At 48.3% G+C, this 14,205-nt stretch overlaps 2 protein-coding genes and 1 long non-coding RNA gene across 7 annotated transcripts in view; 2 read left to right on the top strand and 1 right to left on the bottom strand.

Annotated features, from left to right (window-relative positions):
- The window catches only part of SLA2 (Src like adaptor 2), a 24,024-nt gene extending 18,036 nt beyond the window's left edge, over nucleotides 1-5,988 (top strand). The window contains exons 6-8 of the mRNA XM_001499435.6: nucleotides 1,596-1,745; nucleotides 2,542-2,674; nucleotides 3,121-5,988. Of these exons, the coding sequence (XP_001499485.1) occupies nucleotides 1,596-1,745; nucleotides 2,542-2,674; nucleotides 3,121-3,286 (449 nt within the window). The 3' untranslated portion in view covers nucleotides 3,287-5,988. The remainder of the gene's footprint in view (nucleotides 1-1,595; nucleotides 1,746-2,541; nucleotides 2,675-3,120) is intronic.
- Nucleotides 4,260-14,101, bottom strand: RAB5IF (RAB5 interacting factor). Its single transcript, XM_001917083.5, has 4 exons — nucleotides 13,646-14,101; nucleotides 11,719-11,822; nucleotides 6,270-6,399; nucleotides 4,260-4,801 (listed from the first exon to the last, which is right to left on the bottom strand). The coding sequence occupies exons 1-4, from the start codon at nucleotides 13,757-13,759 to the stop codon at nucleotides 4,760-4,762; spliced, it is 390 nt and encodes a 129-aa protein (XP_001917118.1). The 5' UTR covers nucleotides 13,760-14,101; the 3' UTR covers nucleotides 4,260-4,759.
- The window catches only part of LOC102149307 (uncharacterized), a 30,749-nt gene continuing 30,610 nt past the window's right edge, over nucleotides 14,067-14,205 (top strand). For 4 of the 5 annotated variants that reach the window (XR_011430987.1, XR_011430989.1, XR_011430988.1 and 1 more), the window contains exon 1: nucleotides 14,088-14,205. This is a non-coding gene — a long non-coding RNA (uncharacterized lncRNA). The other variant, XR_001379468.3, reaches the window with a different exon arrangement.

Raw genomic sequence — 14,205 nt, 5'->3', positions numbered from 1 at the left:
AATTCTCATAACTACTGTATGAGATAAGTACAATTTCCCTACCACAGACGAGAAAAGTATGGCACAGAGAACCTGGAAGAGGCAGTGACCCTGTCACCAAACTTTGGGAAATTCACTCCTGCCTTTTGTTGGCATTCTACAGGGTGAGTTTGGTGGGGGTCACTGCCTCTTCTTCCAGGTTCTGTGCTATAGTTCTCTCATCGGTGGTAGGGAAATGGTAGCTACCTCACAGAGCGGTTGTGAGAATTAGATGAGATAATCCATACAAAGCACGTAGTGAGTACTCAATAAATGGAAGCTACAGATAGCTTTAGATCACTAGATGATAGTAATAATACATTATTAGTATTATTTCACTAAGTGCCCTCTTCCCACTTGGCTTTGATGAAGTGTTGACTTAAGCAATGAATCCCACTTTACAGTTATAAAGTGCTTTCATATGCATCCTCATCTGCTGAGCACTACTGGAGGCCTGTGGATTATAATGATTTTAGTCTTTTTTTCCTCTCTTCATTTTTCAATCATGTGTTTTCCTCTTCTAGCCAATTCTTTTTTTAAAAAAATTAAAATTTTTGTTGAACCCATCAAACTGTATACTTTAAACATGTGCATTTTATTATATGTAAATTATACCTCCATAGAACTGATTTTAAAAACTGAAAAAGCAAAACTGGAAAAATTCTGTCGCATACATCAGTGTATATAATACATATGTAAGGGTTAAGGACTAATAATAAAACCAACATCCATGTGCCCACCTACCAGCTGAAGAAATTGTACAATGACAATCCCTTTGAAGCCCCTTGCATGCCTCCCTGTTAATCATTGTTATTTTCTTCATAGCTTTGCCATACAGGTGTCCCTATGCAAGATAGTCTTCACTGCCAGTGACTTTTATTTAAATAGAATCATACTGACTGTGTGCTTCCGTGACTTACTGCTTCTGCTCATTATCTTTAAGGTTTATCTATGCTTAGATGTGTAGTGGTTATTAACTTTTGCTGCTATATGGTGTTACATTCTATAATCCTCCATCTTAGCGAGTGTATATGGGCTGCTTGCAATTTTGGGCTTTTCCAAACAATGCAGCTGTGAATATTCTTGTTCGTGCCTTTCTAAGGTAACATGCTGGGATGGAACTCTGCTGGGTTGTGAGGTATGTGCATGTTCAACTCGACTAGTTAATGCCAACTGTTTCCAAAGTGGCTTGTACTAATTTATCTTTCCGCCAGCGGGGTAAGAAAGTTCCTTTCTCCACGTCCTTGCTGACATCTACTGACACATTTTCACATTCTAACACTTCTGCCTACTTGAGTCTTTATAACAACAGCCAACACTTAATGTTCACTTAAACTGTGCCAGGCCCTGCACTGAGGGCTCTGTGTCTGATCTCATTTCATCCTCACAAGAGCCCTATTATGAATATATTGTCATTTATGACAAAGCGAGCAAGTCTTTGTCCTTCCTCTGTCCACTTCCCTTCTGTCTGGGCCCTGTGGCCATTCTCTGAGGTCACCTCATCTCTTCCTTTTCCCAACCTGGGTGGGGCTGGGTCCCAGCGGGGCCTCAAGTCTCACCTTGGACCCTTTCCTCAGGCTGTTACACCCTGTCAGTCCGCCTCAGCCGCCCTTCATCCTGGGACCGGATCAGACACTACAGGATCCACCGTCTTGACAACGGCTGGCTGTACATCTCACCACGCCTCACCTTCCCCTCACTCCAGGCCCTGGTGGACCATTACTCTGGTATGGCCTTTCCCTGCCTCCGTGAGAGTAGACTGGGATGTGGGGTCTAGGGGGCAGACAGTATGCCTTTAGGCACTTTCCCTGCTGAAGAATATCCAGACAGAAAAGGGGCCTCCCCTATCTTCATGCCTGTCCCGGTGCCAAGAAACACAGGCTGGCGGCCCTGTCTTCATCCTATGCTCTGACAGAGCCACAGACCTCCCGTGTGAGTGCACGCCAGTACCTTGCCCACCACTGTGGTTCTGAGTCAGAGTCCCCAGTGGCAGGCACAGTTCTCTCCATAGGAACTGGGCCCACAGCTGTTGCTGTTGTGGAATTCACTTGATTGTTAGCATTTTCTAATGCCTGTCCTGTAACAGGCACTAGAGGATGTAGTCACTAGGGCACAGTGTCAAAGGGGCAGAAGAGGAAAGGCTACCCCTGGGAAAACTGATGAGGGGTTTTCTGGAGAGGTGTTCCATGCAATGGATACTGATGGTACACATGGAGATTAAGTGTCCCTTAGCTTTCTTCTTCCTACGGCACTTTCTTAGCCAGAACCCGGGGCTTGAAGCAGTCCATCAACTTACCCCAAATCAAACAGTAAATTAAGTCTCCCAAAACCTAGCCCAGAATGACATTTGACTGCATCTCGGCTTCTAGGAGACCAACAGCTTGGGGATCGTGCCCTGTCACACTTTTTTGACCATGCCCCCACCTGCCAAGTGTGGGAAGCTGTCAGGGTGAGGGTGGGGGTTGTTGGGGAGGAAAGCAGGGCTGGAGTCAGCCATGTCAAGGGTCTAGGTCTCTTCCTCAGAGCTGGCGGATGACATCTGCTGCCTCCTCAAGGAGCCCTGTGCCCTGCGGAGGGCTGGCCCACTCCCTGGCAAGGCCATACCCCTACCTGTGACTGTACAGACAACGCCACTCAACTGGAAAGAACTGGACAGGTGAGTGAGGGGACCCCTGGAACACAAAGGTGGAAGAAAAAAGAGTTATAGAACGACTTGCCCCTGGGAACCCACAACCCAGAATGAGCTTGTCACCTTCAGAGACACAATGGGGGAAGTGAGCACTGACTGACTGAGCTTGCAGAGGCCAGCCCAGGCTCAGCAGGTCTGTAGGGAGGACTGGCAGGGAGGAAAAAGTGGGCATGGACATAGAGCATGCCTGTATGCCAAGATGGCCAGGAGGGAAGGAAGGTCAGAGAAGATGGGGTAGCAAAGAGAGAGCACCAGTGAGTGGAGAAGTCAAGCTGGGATTTGATCTGATAGGGAACACGAAGCCACCGTCTTTCAGCAGGAGTGACTTGAAGAAAGGTTTTGAGAAAAGTGAACTGTGTGGTGAGTGAGGAAGGAAGAGGCTCCTTGATCCAGCTCTTTTCCCCTCTCCACAGCTCCCTCCTGTTCTCTGAAGCATCTGCCACAGGGGAGGCATCTGTCCTCAGTGAGGGGCTCCGGGAGGCCCTCAGCTCCTACATCAGCCTGACCGATGACATCTCCTTGGACGATGCCAAGGCCCAAAGCAGAGGCCAAAAGGGGACCCAAGGCTGTAGCACCTAGAACCCTAACTAACTCAGCCTGAGCACCCCAGAGGCAAGTCTGTACACTGAAGGGAGGGCTGGGACACAGAGGCACATCCAGGGTCCCACCTGCATCCTCTGCTCCTTCCTCTCTCAGCCCTAAGTCACTTAACTTCCTCCCAGTGCCATGACCCTGCCTGCAAACTCCAGTTCAAATCTACACTAGTTGAGAACAGGGCCAGGACTCCAAAGAGACTGAAGCTCCCTCTGGGGTCTGAGGCAGTCAGTTCCCAAGTTTCGGATTTCCAGAACCATCTTCCTCCCCTACCTGTTGAGTCCCAGTCTACACCCCCACTGCTAACCAGCTCCACCCACAAGGCAGAAACAACCACTAGCATCAAGGAGAAAAAAAATCATTTACAGAAAATGTACAAATCTCATTCAGAATACTACCCTACCTCAGAATGTGGGACTGGCCTGGAAAGGACAGGAAAGCAGAGGGGATGGACGGCTTACCACAGCGGCAGAACCTGGGTTCTCCAGTCGCCACCTGACTCCCAAAGAGAAGGACCTCTGATAGTCCAGGTCCTCAAATGTCCCTGTCAAGCCCCTTCTCTGGACAGTCCTTGCTCTCAGATCTCTATTTCATTTTGTGGCTTACCATCTGAACCTGGCCAAGTTTTTCTGCCTACAATGGCCTTGCCATCTTGTGGCCAAATGCAAAATGACACCTCCTGACCCCAGCACATTGCAGCGAGGTCAGTCACAGCTCTTGGTGCGGGGCAGGGGCATCAGGGCATGAGAAGGTGGTAAGCCCTCTCTCACAAAGCAAGGCCACAGCCTAAACCAACTCCAGCCCTTGATTTCCCTGCGGCCCATAAAGGGGAAGCGGCCTGGCTGGAGCTGCTAAGGGAGCAAGGAGGGGAAGAAGAGGGATGGGAAGGCACCGCCTCTACGGGGTCCTGAGGCTCGAGGTGAGGTGGGAGAGGCTTTAGCAGGTATCATCAGCAGGCTGTCAATTAAAGATTTGATTTATTCAAGTATCTGAAAACATTCTACAAAGGAAACTGTTATTAGATGCTGCTTGTACTGTGCTTTGGACCACACACATATTGCCATACTGTTTTCAGAAGACTTGAAATGCCACTGATAGTTTAAAAACTGTACACCTGACGGAAGTGAGGAAGACAATTTAATGTTTCATCCGGATCCAGAGGTGCATCAAATTAAACGACAGCTCCAATCAGCAAACAGGTGTTTCATGATGGTATCCAAGAAGAAATGGTTGGTGATGAATAATCAGAAATGTTTCCCCAAAAGATGATGGTTTTTTAAAAAGTTTCAGGTCACAATCCTTGCAGAAAACACTGACACCCAACACACTGATTCTCAGTCCAGGAAACATGGGTCTTCCAGGTTCCATGCAGCTGGCGTGCCCCTACAATCATGTTTCTGTGCTGTAAGTAAGAGGGTCCTTTGGACTGGACAGGGAGCAGGTGGGGCCTGTACACCATCAGTCATAGTGGATGGCAGTGTAAAAGATGATCCAGATGACCTAGAGAGGAGACAAGCAATGTTCATAGGCCACCAGGGTCGACATAGGCCTCTATTCCACAAAACAAAAATGTCAGATAAGAATCTGTGTACACTGGGCTTCCTAGGGGCTACCCAATGCATAATTGGGGGGTGGGGGTCCTAAATTTCACTGAAGCTATCGCTAACAGAGCCCAGGACATTCACCTGTGCTCTCAAAGGGACCTGTGACAATCCTCTCCCCTGGCCAAGCACCAGGAGTGGAGTTATAGCCATGACCAACACAGCTAAAGCAGACTGTACTGCTGGGAGGTTTTAGGATTAACCACCAAGGTGAAAACAAAACCACCATCACACCCTGTCAGCTCCATAGCAAATAAAGCAGAGGTTCTCAAAACTGGCTGTCCACTGCAATCTCCTGGGACCTTTAAAAATATATAGAGATGCCCAGGCATCACCTTCCAGAGAGTTTGATTTATTTAAAAAAACAAACCACACACTGAAATATAATTAATATTCTATAAAGTTCAACCTTTTAGAGTATACAATTCACAGGTTTTTAGTATATTCACAGAGTTGTGCAAACATTACCACTAACTGATTCTGGACATTTAAATCACCCTCAAAATCTGTTCCCATTATCAGTTTTTTCCCATTTCCTCTCCCCTTCCAGCCACTGGCAACCTCTAATCTTTTGTCAGTATGAATTTGCCCATTCTGGACACTTTACATAAATCGACTCATACAATATGTGATCTTTTGTGTCTGGATTCTTTCACTTAGCATGTTTTCAAGGTTCACCCATGCTGTAGCACCTATCAGTAACCAAATAATATTTTTGGCCAAACAATATTCTACTGCATGGGGGCCGGCCTGGTGGTGCAGGGGTTAAGTGCACATGTTCCGCTTCAGCGGGCCAGGGTTCACCAGTTCGGATCCCAGGTGTGGACATGGCCCCGCTTGGCACGCCATGCTGTGGTAGGCATCCCACATATAAAGTAAAGGAAGATGGGCATGGATGTTAGCTCAGGGCCAGTCTTCCTCAGAAAAAAGAAGAGGATTGGCAGCAGTTAGCTCAGGGCTAATCTTCCTCAAAAAAAAAAAAAAAAAAAATTCTACAGCATGGATATACAATTTTTTATTTATACATCCATCAGGTGATGGTTGTTTGCACTTTTTGGCTATTATGAATAAAGTGCTATGAATATATTTTTAAATGTTTCCCAGTTGTTTCTAATATGCAGCCAGAGGTGAGAATCAGATGTAGAAGCTGAAGACGGGCCCTAAATCGGTATACCATAGGGGGACTATACCGTGTACCACACCACGTCTTTTGGGACAACATGACTTGAGAGGACATGCCCTCCAGCCTTAGCAGCCTTTTGAAAAATGGTCCCCCAATCACACAGTGTAACTCAATCACTAGGCTCCCCCTGAGTGACACCTCATGAAATGATAGTACTTGCTGTAAAGTTATCAGCTACACATACCATGAACAAGGCAAAAGATGTCATAAACCCTTCTTTTGTGAGCTCCCACGTGCCACCATACTCTTCCTCATCTATCTGTAGGTAGTTGCTGAAGTACAGGTACAGGACTCCTGCATTGATCAGGCAGAATCTGGAGTGAGAAAGGACAAGCACCAAATACAAACCGTAAGCTCAGGAGACTCAGAACGTCCTCCACCACAGTCCACCTGTCAGGACATTCAATGTTGCAGTTAACTGTTTGTATTATGGGGGCAAGTGAAGTAATACATGAAAACACCTAGGCCCTCAATGGCGCTGCCCACTTGGCTGAGCTAGAGACTTAAAGAAGAAACTCTTTAGCCAAAGCAACAAAATTAAATAAAAAAGGACCAGTACCAACATGGGCCTCCAGGTAGCTCCAGCTGGGTTGGGGGCTGGCCACAGGACAAACACATATTAAGCTGCTGCTTCATGGCCTAGTTGAGCAAGCAAGGGCATGCCAAAACAGCCCCTGCATAATTCCCAATGGGAGACAATTTCCAGATGTCCACTACTTGCTACCGCACTTGATGCAGAGGCGAACAAGACACTTCCTGCCCTCAGCTCACCATCTAGTCGTGTGTCATTTAACAAAGGGGATGCATTCTGAGAAATGCGTTGTTAGGTGATTTCATTGTTGTGCAAACATCAGAGTGTACTTACACAAACCTAGATGGTTCAGGTTACTGCACACCTAAGCCATATGGTACTAATCTTATGGGACCACCATTGTACATGCGGTCCGTCGTTATGTGGCCCATGACTCTACTGGGGGCTAACATCAGCAGTGAAGGTGGAATTGAAACCAGAGGTTTGTGAGCACCTCCAGGAAGGTCTCTGACCCCCATAATGTATTATTTAATGGATGCAGGAATTTGAATGTAGTGAGCGGTAACATCACCATGCTCTACTGTACAATCATCATGTAAAAATCATTTTCATAATGCGATCAAGACTTTATGATCTTTCCAGGTACAGCAACTCATCTAATGGGGGACTGTATGTCGTGGCCACGTCTCTTCTGAAGGCTAAGGTGAAAAAATGCAAAGAGAATGGTTTCCTCCTAATGGATAAAGTGTGGGCTGGTGTAGGGCAGGGCAGCACGATGATTCTGAGGAGTGTAAATCAGTATACAAAGGGTCCGGAGTAGACCATGAGGCTGTCTGAGCAAGGTGGGGATGAGGCAGGGTGTGCATGTTTCAGGAATTCCAGTTTGTAAGCAGTGAGAGTACCCGCTTTCTCATGGGTGGAAGGAACAGGAACTGGCAGACTGGTTTAGATCTATACCATGTTTCAGGACATGCATGCTAATAAAGTTTGAGGACAGGGACTGGGAAAATGGCAGAATGGGGAGTCAAGAGGTCCCAAAGGTTTCAAGCCTAAGGGCCAGGGAGTACAATGGTTCCAGTAACAGAAGCAGGCAGTCAGGAAGAACAGAAGGTTTTTCTTGGCTTTCACACAAAATACAGTCCTTGGCTTGGCCATGTTGTGGCCACATCCTTATCTTCTGCCAGAAATCTTGGGACCCAGCCAGTCTGGCCACCTCCCTGACAGGAGTTGATTTTGGACAGGCTGAGTTAGTGGCTCTAGACAGAGACTACTAATGGGCCTTAGAAATGTCACTCGGGGCTCTGCTGGAGAATGATGAGATTCACCGGGAGTCTCCAGCTGTAAAAGTGGATGCTTAGTAAGATGAGAGATGAAAAATAAGGGAAAGAGAAGATAAGGGACGACAGGAAGAGGAAAGGGCTGGCACAGGCCCTGCTTTCCAAGGGTTACACAGTAAGCAGAAAGTGAAGTCACAGAAACAAAGGCATTTAAATGTTTGGTGGTCAGGGAAAGGGGTCAGGAAAGGACTGGAAGGGCTCAAACTGAGCTTTAAGGGTGGGCCTAATTTCTATATTACAAACAAGGGAGAGAACTACACAGCAAATGTGTAGCCAAGGAAAGGAACATGCTGGGTTGGGGGTTAGAAAACAATATTAAAAAAACTGACTCTCAAATGGGTTTTTAAAAATTCTATCCTAAAAACTCCAGTCAGAATTTTAACAAAATAATGAATGTCTAACAAATAACTCTGACTTCAGGGCTGGAAGGCTGCCTGACTACAGTGATCTATGGCCCTGTTTCAAGGGTCAATGGGAATTCATTTCAGTGTAAAAAAAATTTTAACAAGCACTTACTGAGTACCTATTAATCATGTGCCAAGCTCTATGAGAGAGAGAGAGGCTGGAAGGACAGACAGTGCCCCTCTCTAATAATGCAAAACCTCAGCAGACAGCGCAGAACCATCACTCAGTTCTCAGGCAAACTGTAAATAATAAGACCTGAGAAAATGGTTTTACCTTAATAGGCCCCAACTGGTGGCCACACCAGAAATGAAAAGAAGCCTAGTGTGGTCGAGACAGAGGGCAGTTAAGAGAAGTGGGGAAGAGGAGGGTCACCAGAACTGAGCACCAGGAGGGTCCTGCCTAAGCCCAGGCAGCTGGGTCAGACAGACGGAGGACAGGAGATATATGTGAAAAAAATCAGTCCTTGGGCCCTTTCTAAGAGCAGAGGAGAAGGTGCCAACCAAGGAGAGAAGGGATTCGTCTGGAGTGAGAGAGGACAGTGAGGGTCTGAACCCCAGGAAACAGGCAGTCCTGGGAAAGTGGCACTATGGCCTGTGGGAGAGCCACTCCAAGGTGAGTTCACTCCCAAACACCTCATTTCCCATTTTCTCAACAGCCATGTTTAGCACTCTTCATAAAGCTAATCACATAATCATTGCAGTCAACCATTTATGGAGTGCCTATGATGTATTAAAGCACTACATTTAGCAATTCACTTGCATTATCTCATTTAATTCATACATCAATCTTATGAGGAAGGCATTTTGATTGTCCCCATTTTAATGATGAGGAAACTGAGTCTCAGAGGGGTGAGCCAAAATTATATAGCTTGAAAGTGGGAGACGGGCTGGCCCTGTGGCTGAGTGGTTATGTTCACACGCTCAGCTTCGGCGGCCCAGGGTTTTGCTGGTTCAGATCCTGGGCGCGGACATGGCACCACTCATCAGGCCACAGTGAGGTGGTGTCCCACATGACACAACTAGAAGGACCCACAACTAAAGTATACAACTATGTACTGGGGGGATTGGGGAGAAAAAGGAAAAAATAAAATCTTTAAAAAAAAAAAAGAAAGCAGCAGAGCTGAAACTTGAATCCAGACCTTTCTATAAAGCTTTCTTTAAAAAGGAAGTTCCGCTTGGGCAGCCTCACTCTCTGCCACAGTGGGAAGGGCACTAGACTAGCTCTCTAGTCCTTGCTCTACTATTCCCAGATTGGACGACTTCACACAGATCCCCGAGGAATCCTGCAAGACAACAGAGGCGCAGGAGCTCTGAACTAGTGCTGTCCTCTTCTACATAAGTGGCCTTGGGAAGGTGAGAAACTCCTTCTTGCCTTTAGATTGCCTTCCCCCTTTCTCTGGCAGTTTCTTCTTGTCTGCCTTTTCTCTCATGGAAAGCTCATGCGGGGTGACCAACATTCTAAAAATGTATCTATCTACCACCTGCAACCTGGGAAGACCTCTATGAATCCCAGGTCCTGTGTCTCAATCTCAATCAGTCCTCATCAAGTGTCCACCCTGTCAAAGTCAGGCAATGCATCAACTCTTACTGGTTTCCTTGTACAAATGCTTTGCTCAGTATCACAAATCAAAAACCTTTTTACTTAGGAGGGGTACACCCCTTTTGGGTTATCTTCTGAGAAAACAGGCAACTCAAATGAGTTTGCTATTTTACCCTTTCTACCCTAGAGTAAAGGAATAATAAGAGAAGTGATCAATCAATGTGATTTTCCATGCGTAAGGGCGACAGTTTGTATTCGTGTGGGAAAAGAGAAAAGGTCAAGGGCCTGCCTATCCATTTCCACCACAGCTTGCCCATAATTCCTGTCTGAAGACAACTGCCAAACATCCTTTTAATTCAATCTGGTGGGCGTGTGGACTCACTTTCAGTGGTGTTTTTTTTTTTTTAGGAAGATTAGCCCTGAGCTAACATCTGCTGCCAATCCTCTTCTTTTTGCTGAGGAAGACTGGCCCTGGGCTCACATCCGTGCCCATCCTCCTCTATTTTATATGTGGGACACCTGCCACAGCATGGCTTGCCAAGCGGTGCCATGCCCGCACCCAGGATCTGCACCAGTGAACCCCAGGCCACCGAAGCGGAATGTGCGCACTTAACTGCTATGCCACTGGGCTGGCCCCATGTAGCTTTTTTTTAAAGATTGGCATCTGAGCTAACATCTGTTGCCAATCTTTTTTTTTTTTTCCTTTTCTTCTTCTCCTCCCCAAAGCCCCAATACATAGTTGTATATTGTAGTTGTGGTCCTTCTGGTTGTGATATGTGGGACACCACCTCAGCATGGCCTGATGAGCGGTGCCATGTCTGTGCCCAGGATCTGAACCGGTGAAATCCCAGGCCACCAAAGCAGAGCGCGCGAACTTAACCATTCGGCCACCGGGTCAAACCCTCAGTGGCTCTTTAACCTGAGCCACAACCAGGGGCTGGTGTCAACTGTGCTGCCACTGGCCACAGGAGCACCGTAAAAGATGGAGGGCCCAAAGTCCTACTTTTTCACTACCTTTATTTTATATATCTATTTATTTATTTATTAAAGAACAGAAGCAAGCATTTATTGAGCAACTTCTTTTTTCTGTTTGTTTTTAAAGATTGGCTCTGAGCTGACGTCTGTTGCCAATCTTTCTTTTTTTCCTTCTTTTCCCCAAAGCCCCCAGTACATAGTTGTTTTGTAGTTGTAGGTCCTTTTAGTCCTACCACATGGGACGCTGCCTCAGCATGGCTTGATGAGCAGTGGTAGGTCCGCACCCAGGATCCGAACCAGCAAAACCCTGGGCCCCGGAAGCAGAGCACTTGAACTTAACCACTTGGTCACGGGGCTGGCCCCTTCACTGACTTTAAAACATAGAGGCCCGAAACAACTTCTGCTGAAGCCAAGATTTAGCATCTCCAGCATGATGCTAGGCACAGGGGAGTAGGTATCAAGTACAGGAAAGCTCCTCTACTTTACAAACTTCCATAGGTACAAACAAAGGTCACGCGAGAACTAGAGTGCCTGCCACCAACAGGCAATGTGGTACCCTGTTGTATGAGGTGACTTTGGACCCATGAATAAATGGACTGGCTCAGCCTTCAGGAAGGTAACATCTTGACCTAAGATGCTCCTGGGCTTGTTGAACTGAGGAGTGCTGCACCAGACCCAGGAGTGCCATCACGGGGCCGCTTTTTGCTTTAGTCATTACACATACACACACACAGTTATTAAAAAAAAAAACCCCTCCAAAATAGCAATGCCGTTCCATAAAAGGAAAACAAAATCTCTATTTGAAAAGAAATGATACCATGAAAATGCAGCTACCTAAGACTTACCCTGCTATTCCCAAGAAACCTCGTAATGGTAACACTCCCCAAATGACACCTAGGACCACAGCAATGATCTGTCGGAACCAGTAGATCACATCTAAAAATTCATCCTGTAGAAAGGAGAGAGCATGCATGCATTATCCAGAGTGGGTGCCACAGGAGAGCCTTTTATTTATTTATTTATTTTAAAGACTGGCACCTGAGCTGACATCTGTTGCCAACACTCTTTTTTGTTTTCTTCTTCTTCTCCCCAAAGCCCCCTGGTACACAGTTGTATATTCTAGTTGTGAGTGCCTCTGGTTGTGGCATGTGGGATGACGCTTCAGCATGGCCTGATGAGCAGTGCCATGTCCGCACCCAGGATCTGAACCAGCAAAACCCTGGGCCGCCGAAGTGGAGCTCACGAACTTAACCACTTGGCCACGGGCCGGCCCCAGAAGAGCCTTTTCTAATAGGTGAGGAACAGAAAAACTTTCTGCTAAACACATCTTCCAGCAAATTTTCCCCCAAAAGCAATGGTATGTGGTTCTTGCATCTCCACCTCTTCTTACACTAAAATGTGGTAAAAGACAATATATTTAGTTATCTTAAGTGATGTCTTTCAGGGCCTGTGCTCTAAAATTTTAGAAAAATCATTTACCCTTTTTTAGAAGTTGCAAAAATGAAATGGCTTGTGATGAAATGGCTGTGACAGTAATTGTGCTACTGGCCAATGATAACTCTTATCTGACCTGGAGAGATCTAGACAGACTATCTACAGGCAAAAGGGCTGACTGCTAACTTACTCAGCACCATCTTCCAGCACACTGGATTTTGAGTAAGCCACAAAGGAGAGAAAGAATTAGAAACAAAACTGCTAGAGGAAGGTACCAGCTTATCTAAATTTCATATGAGGATAGGAAGACTCAGGTTTCTCACCTGCCCTAGATTGCAGAAACCAGTCCTTATAGCAGAAGGAAAGAAATGACACAGCAGATCAGAAAGGTTTTACAAGAGCTGGGCAGGGCCAGGGCAGGGCTGGGGGCAGGACAAAGGCACTTTCAGGAAGTGCCACCCATTCCTCCCCTTACTGGAACTCCAGGAAGGAAAACCTACTTCACCAGGCCCCAAAAACAACGGAAAGATAGCAAATATAACATTCTTTTCAGGCTAATCAGAATCAAGCTGTTTGTGATGGTCCCTTCCAGACGATGCAGCAGTTAGACAGTGCCTGCACTCAGATCTGAATGCGTGTGACCGGTAAGGAAATCCTGAAGCCCCAACCACACGTCACACGTTTGGTGGTTTCTTCCTCTCTCCCTCACACACACTCACCCCTGCAAGGTGGTCTCAGTCTCCCCTGTTATTTAAAGTATTGTCTTTCTCATCCAACAATAAAGCACTGGCAGCTCGCCTTTAGTGCATTTGTAGACCAGCAGCGAGCGAAATGCTTTAAGGCACCACGGCACCCCACTTCAGAGGTGTTCTGAGCATTAGGCGAGACAATGCGTGGAGAGCACCTGACATCTAGGAAGTATTCAGTAGCTGTCCCTTACCGTTACAGATCGCGCTCCCAACTGCGTTAAGTAGTTAACTCGGGAAAAATAAACCACTTACTCGAGATCCTATCAGGAGTAAAAGGCGGAGTCGAATCGAATTCAGCTCACTCTCGCCGTTCGGGCACACGCCCTGCCCGCAGGTGACAACTCCTCCGCGCCCTCCTCGCTGCTTCCCGCGTGACCCAGGCGGCTTCCCCCTTGGGCCACTCCGCGGTGAGCCCCCAGCCCGGGAGCCGGGCCCGCCACATTCGCCCTAGCCCCTAGGGCCACCCGCCCCACCACCCCAAACACTGGGCCGCGCCCGGACGGGGGCAGAAGCAGGCTGGGGCCTGCCCATCCGTCCCCGAGTCCCAGCCGGCTCCTCGAACCTGCGCCCTCGCCAGGTCCCACCGCACCTTGTCCTCCCAGGCCGCGTCGCTCCGCAGCACCTTGCTCCAGACAGAGACTTTGAGGGCCCCGTTGGCCAGCTGCGGCTGAGGCGGCTCCTCTTTCCGCCGCCCGCCGCTCATCCTCCCGTCGCGCCGCCCGGGCCGGGCCTGGGGCGCGCGGGCCGAGCCAAAGGGAGTCGGGGTCTGGGGTCGCGGGTCACGGCGCGGAGGGCGGCGGCAGCGACAGGCTCAGCGGTCGGGCTCGGCGGCGCGCTGCAACTGCCGTCACTTGACCCACCCGCCCCGGTCTGTTTGCTCGGCCGAGACCAGGCGCCCAGGAGGGAGGAGCAAGGCAGTGCCGCGCGTCCCCCGCCGACGGGCCTTCGTAGCCAATCGGCGGCCGCGCAGCCGCTCGAGGGAAAGAGCGGCCGCCGCCTCGGCGCAAGCGCTCCACGCGTGACGGAAGTGACGGCAACTTCCGCCAGGCGCGCGGTAGGGTGAGAGGGAAGGGACAATCTTGGTGAGGACGGCGACGCCAGCGCGAGGAGGCGCTGTGGAGGCTGAAGAACGGCGTCTGAGGCGAAAGC

This window comes from Equus caballus, chromosome 22 (genome assembly GCF_041296265.1).
Source record: "Equus caballus isolate H_3958 breed thoroughbred chromosome 22, TB-T2T, whole genome shotgun sequence".
Classification (NCBI taxonomy): domain Eukaryota; kingdom Metazoa; phylum Chordata; class Mammalia; order Perissodactyla; family Equidae; genus Equus; species Equus caballus.
Note: the sequence above shows the minus strand (reverse complement) of the source record. Positions and strands in the feature narration are given on the sequence as shown.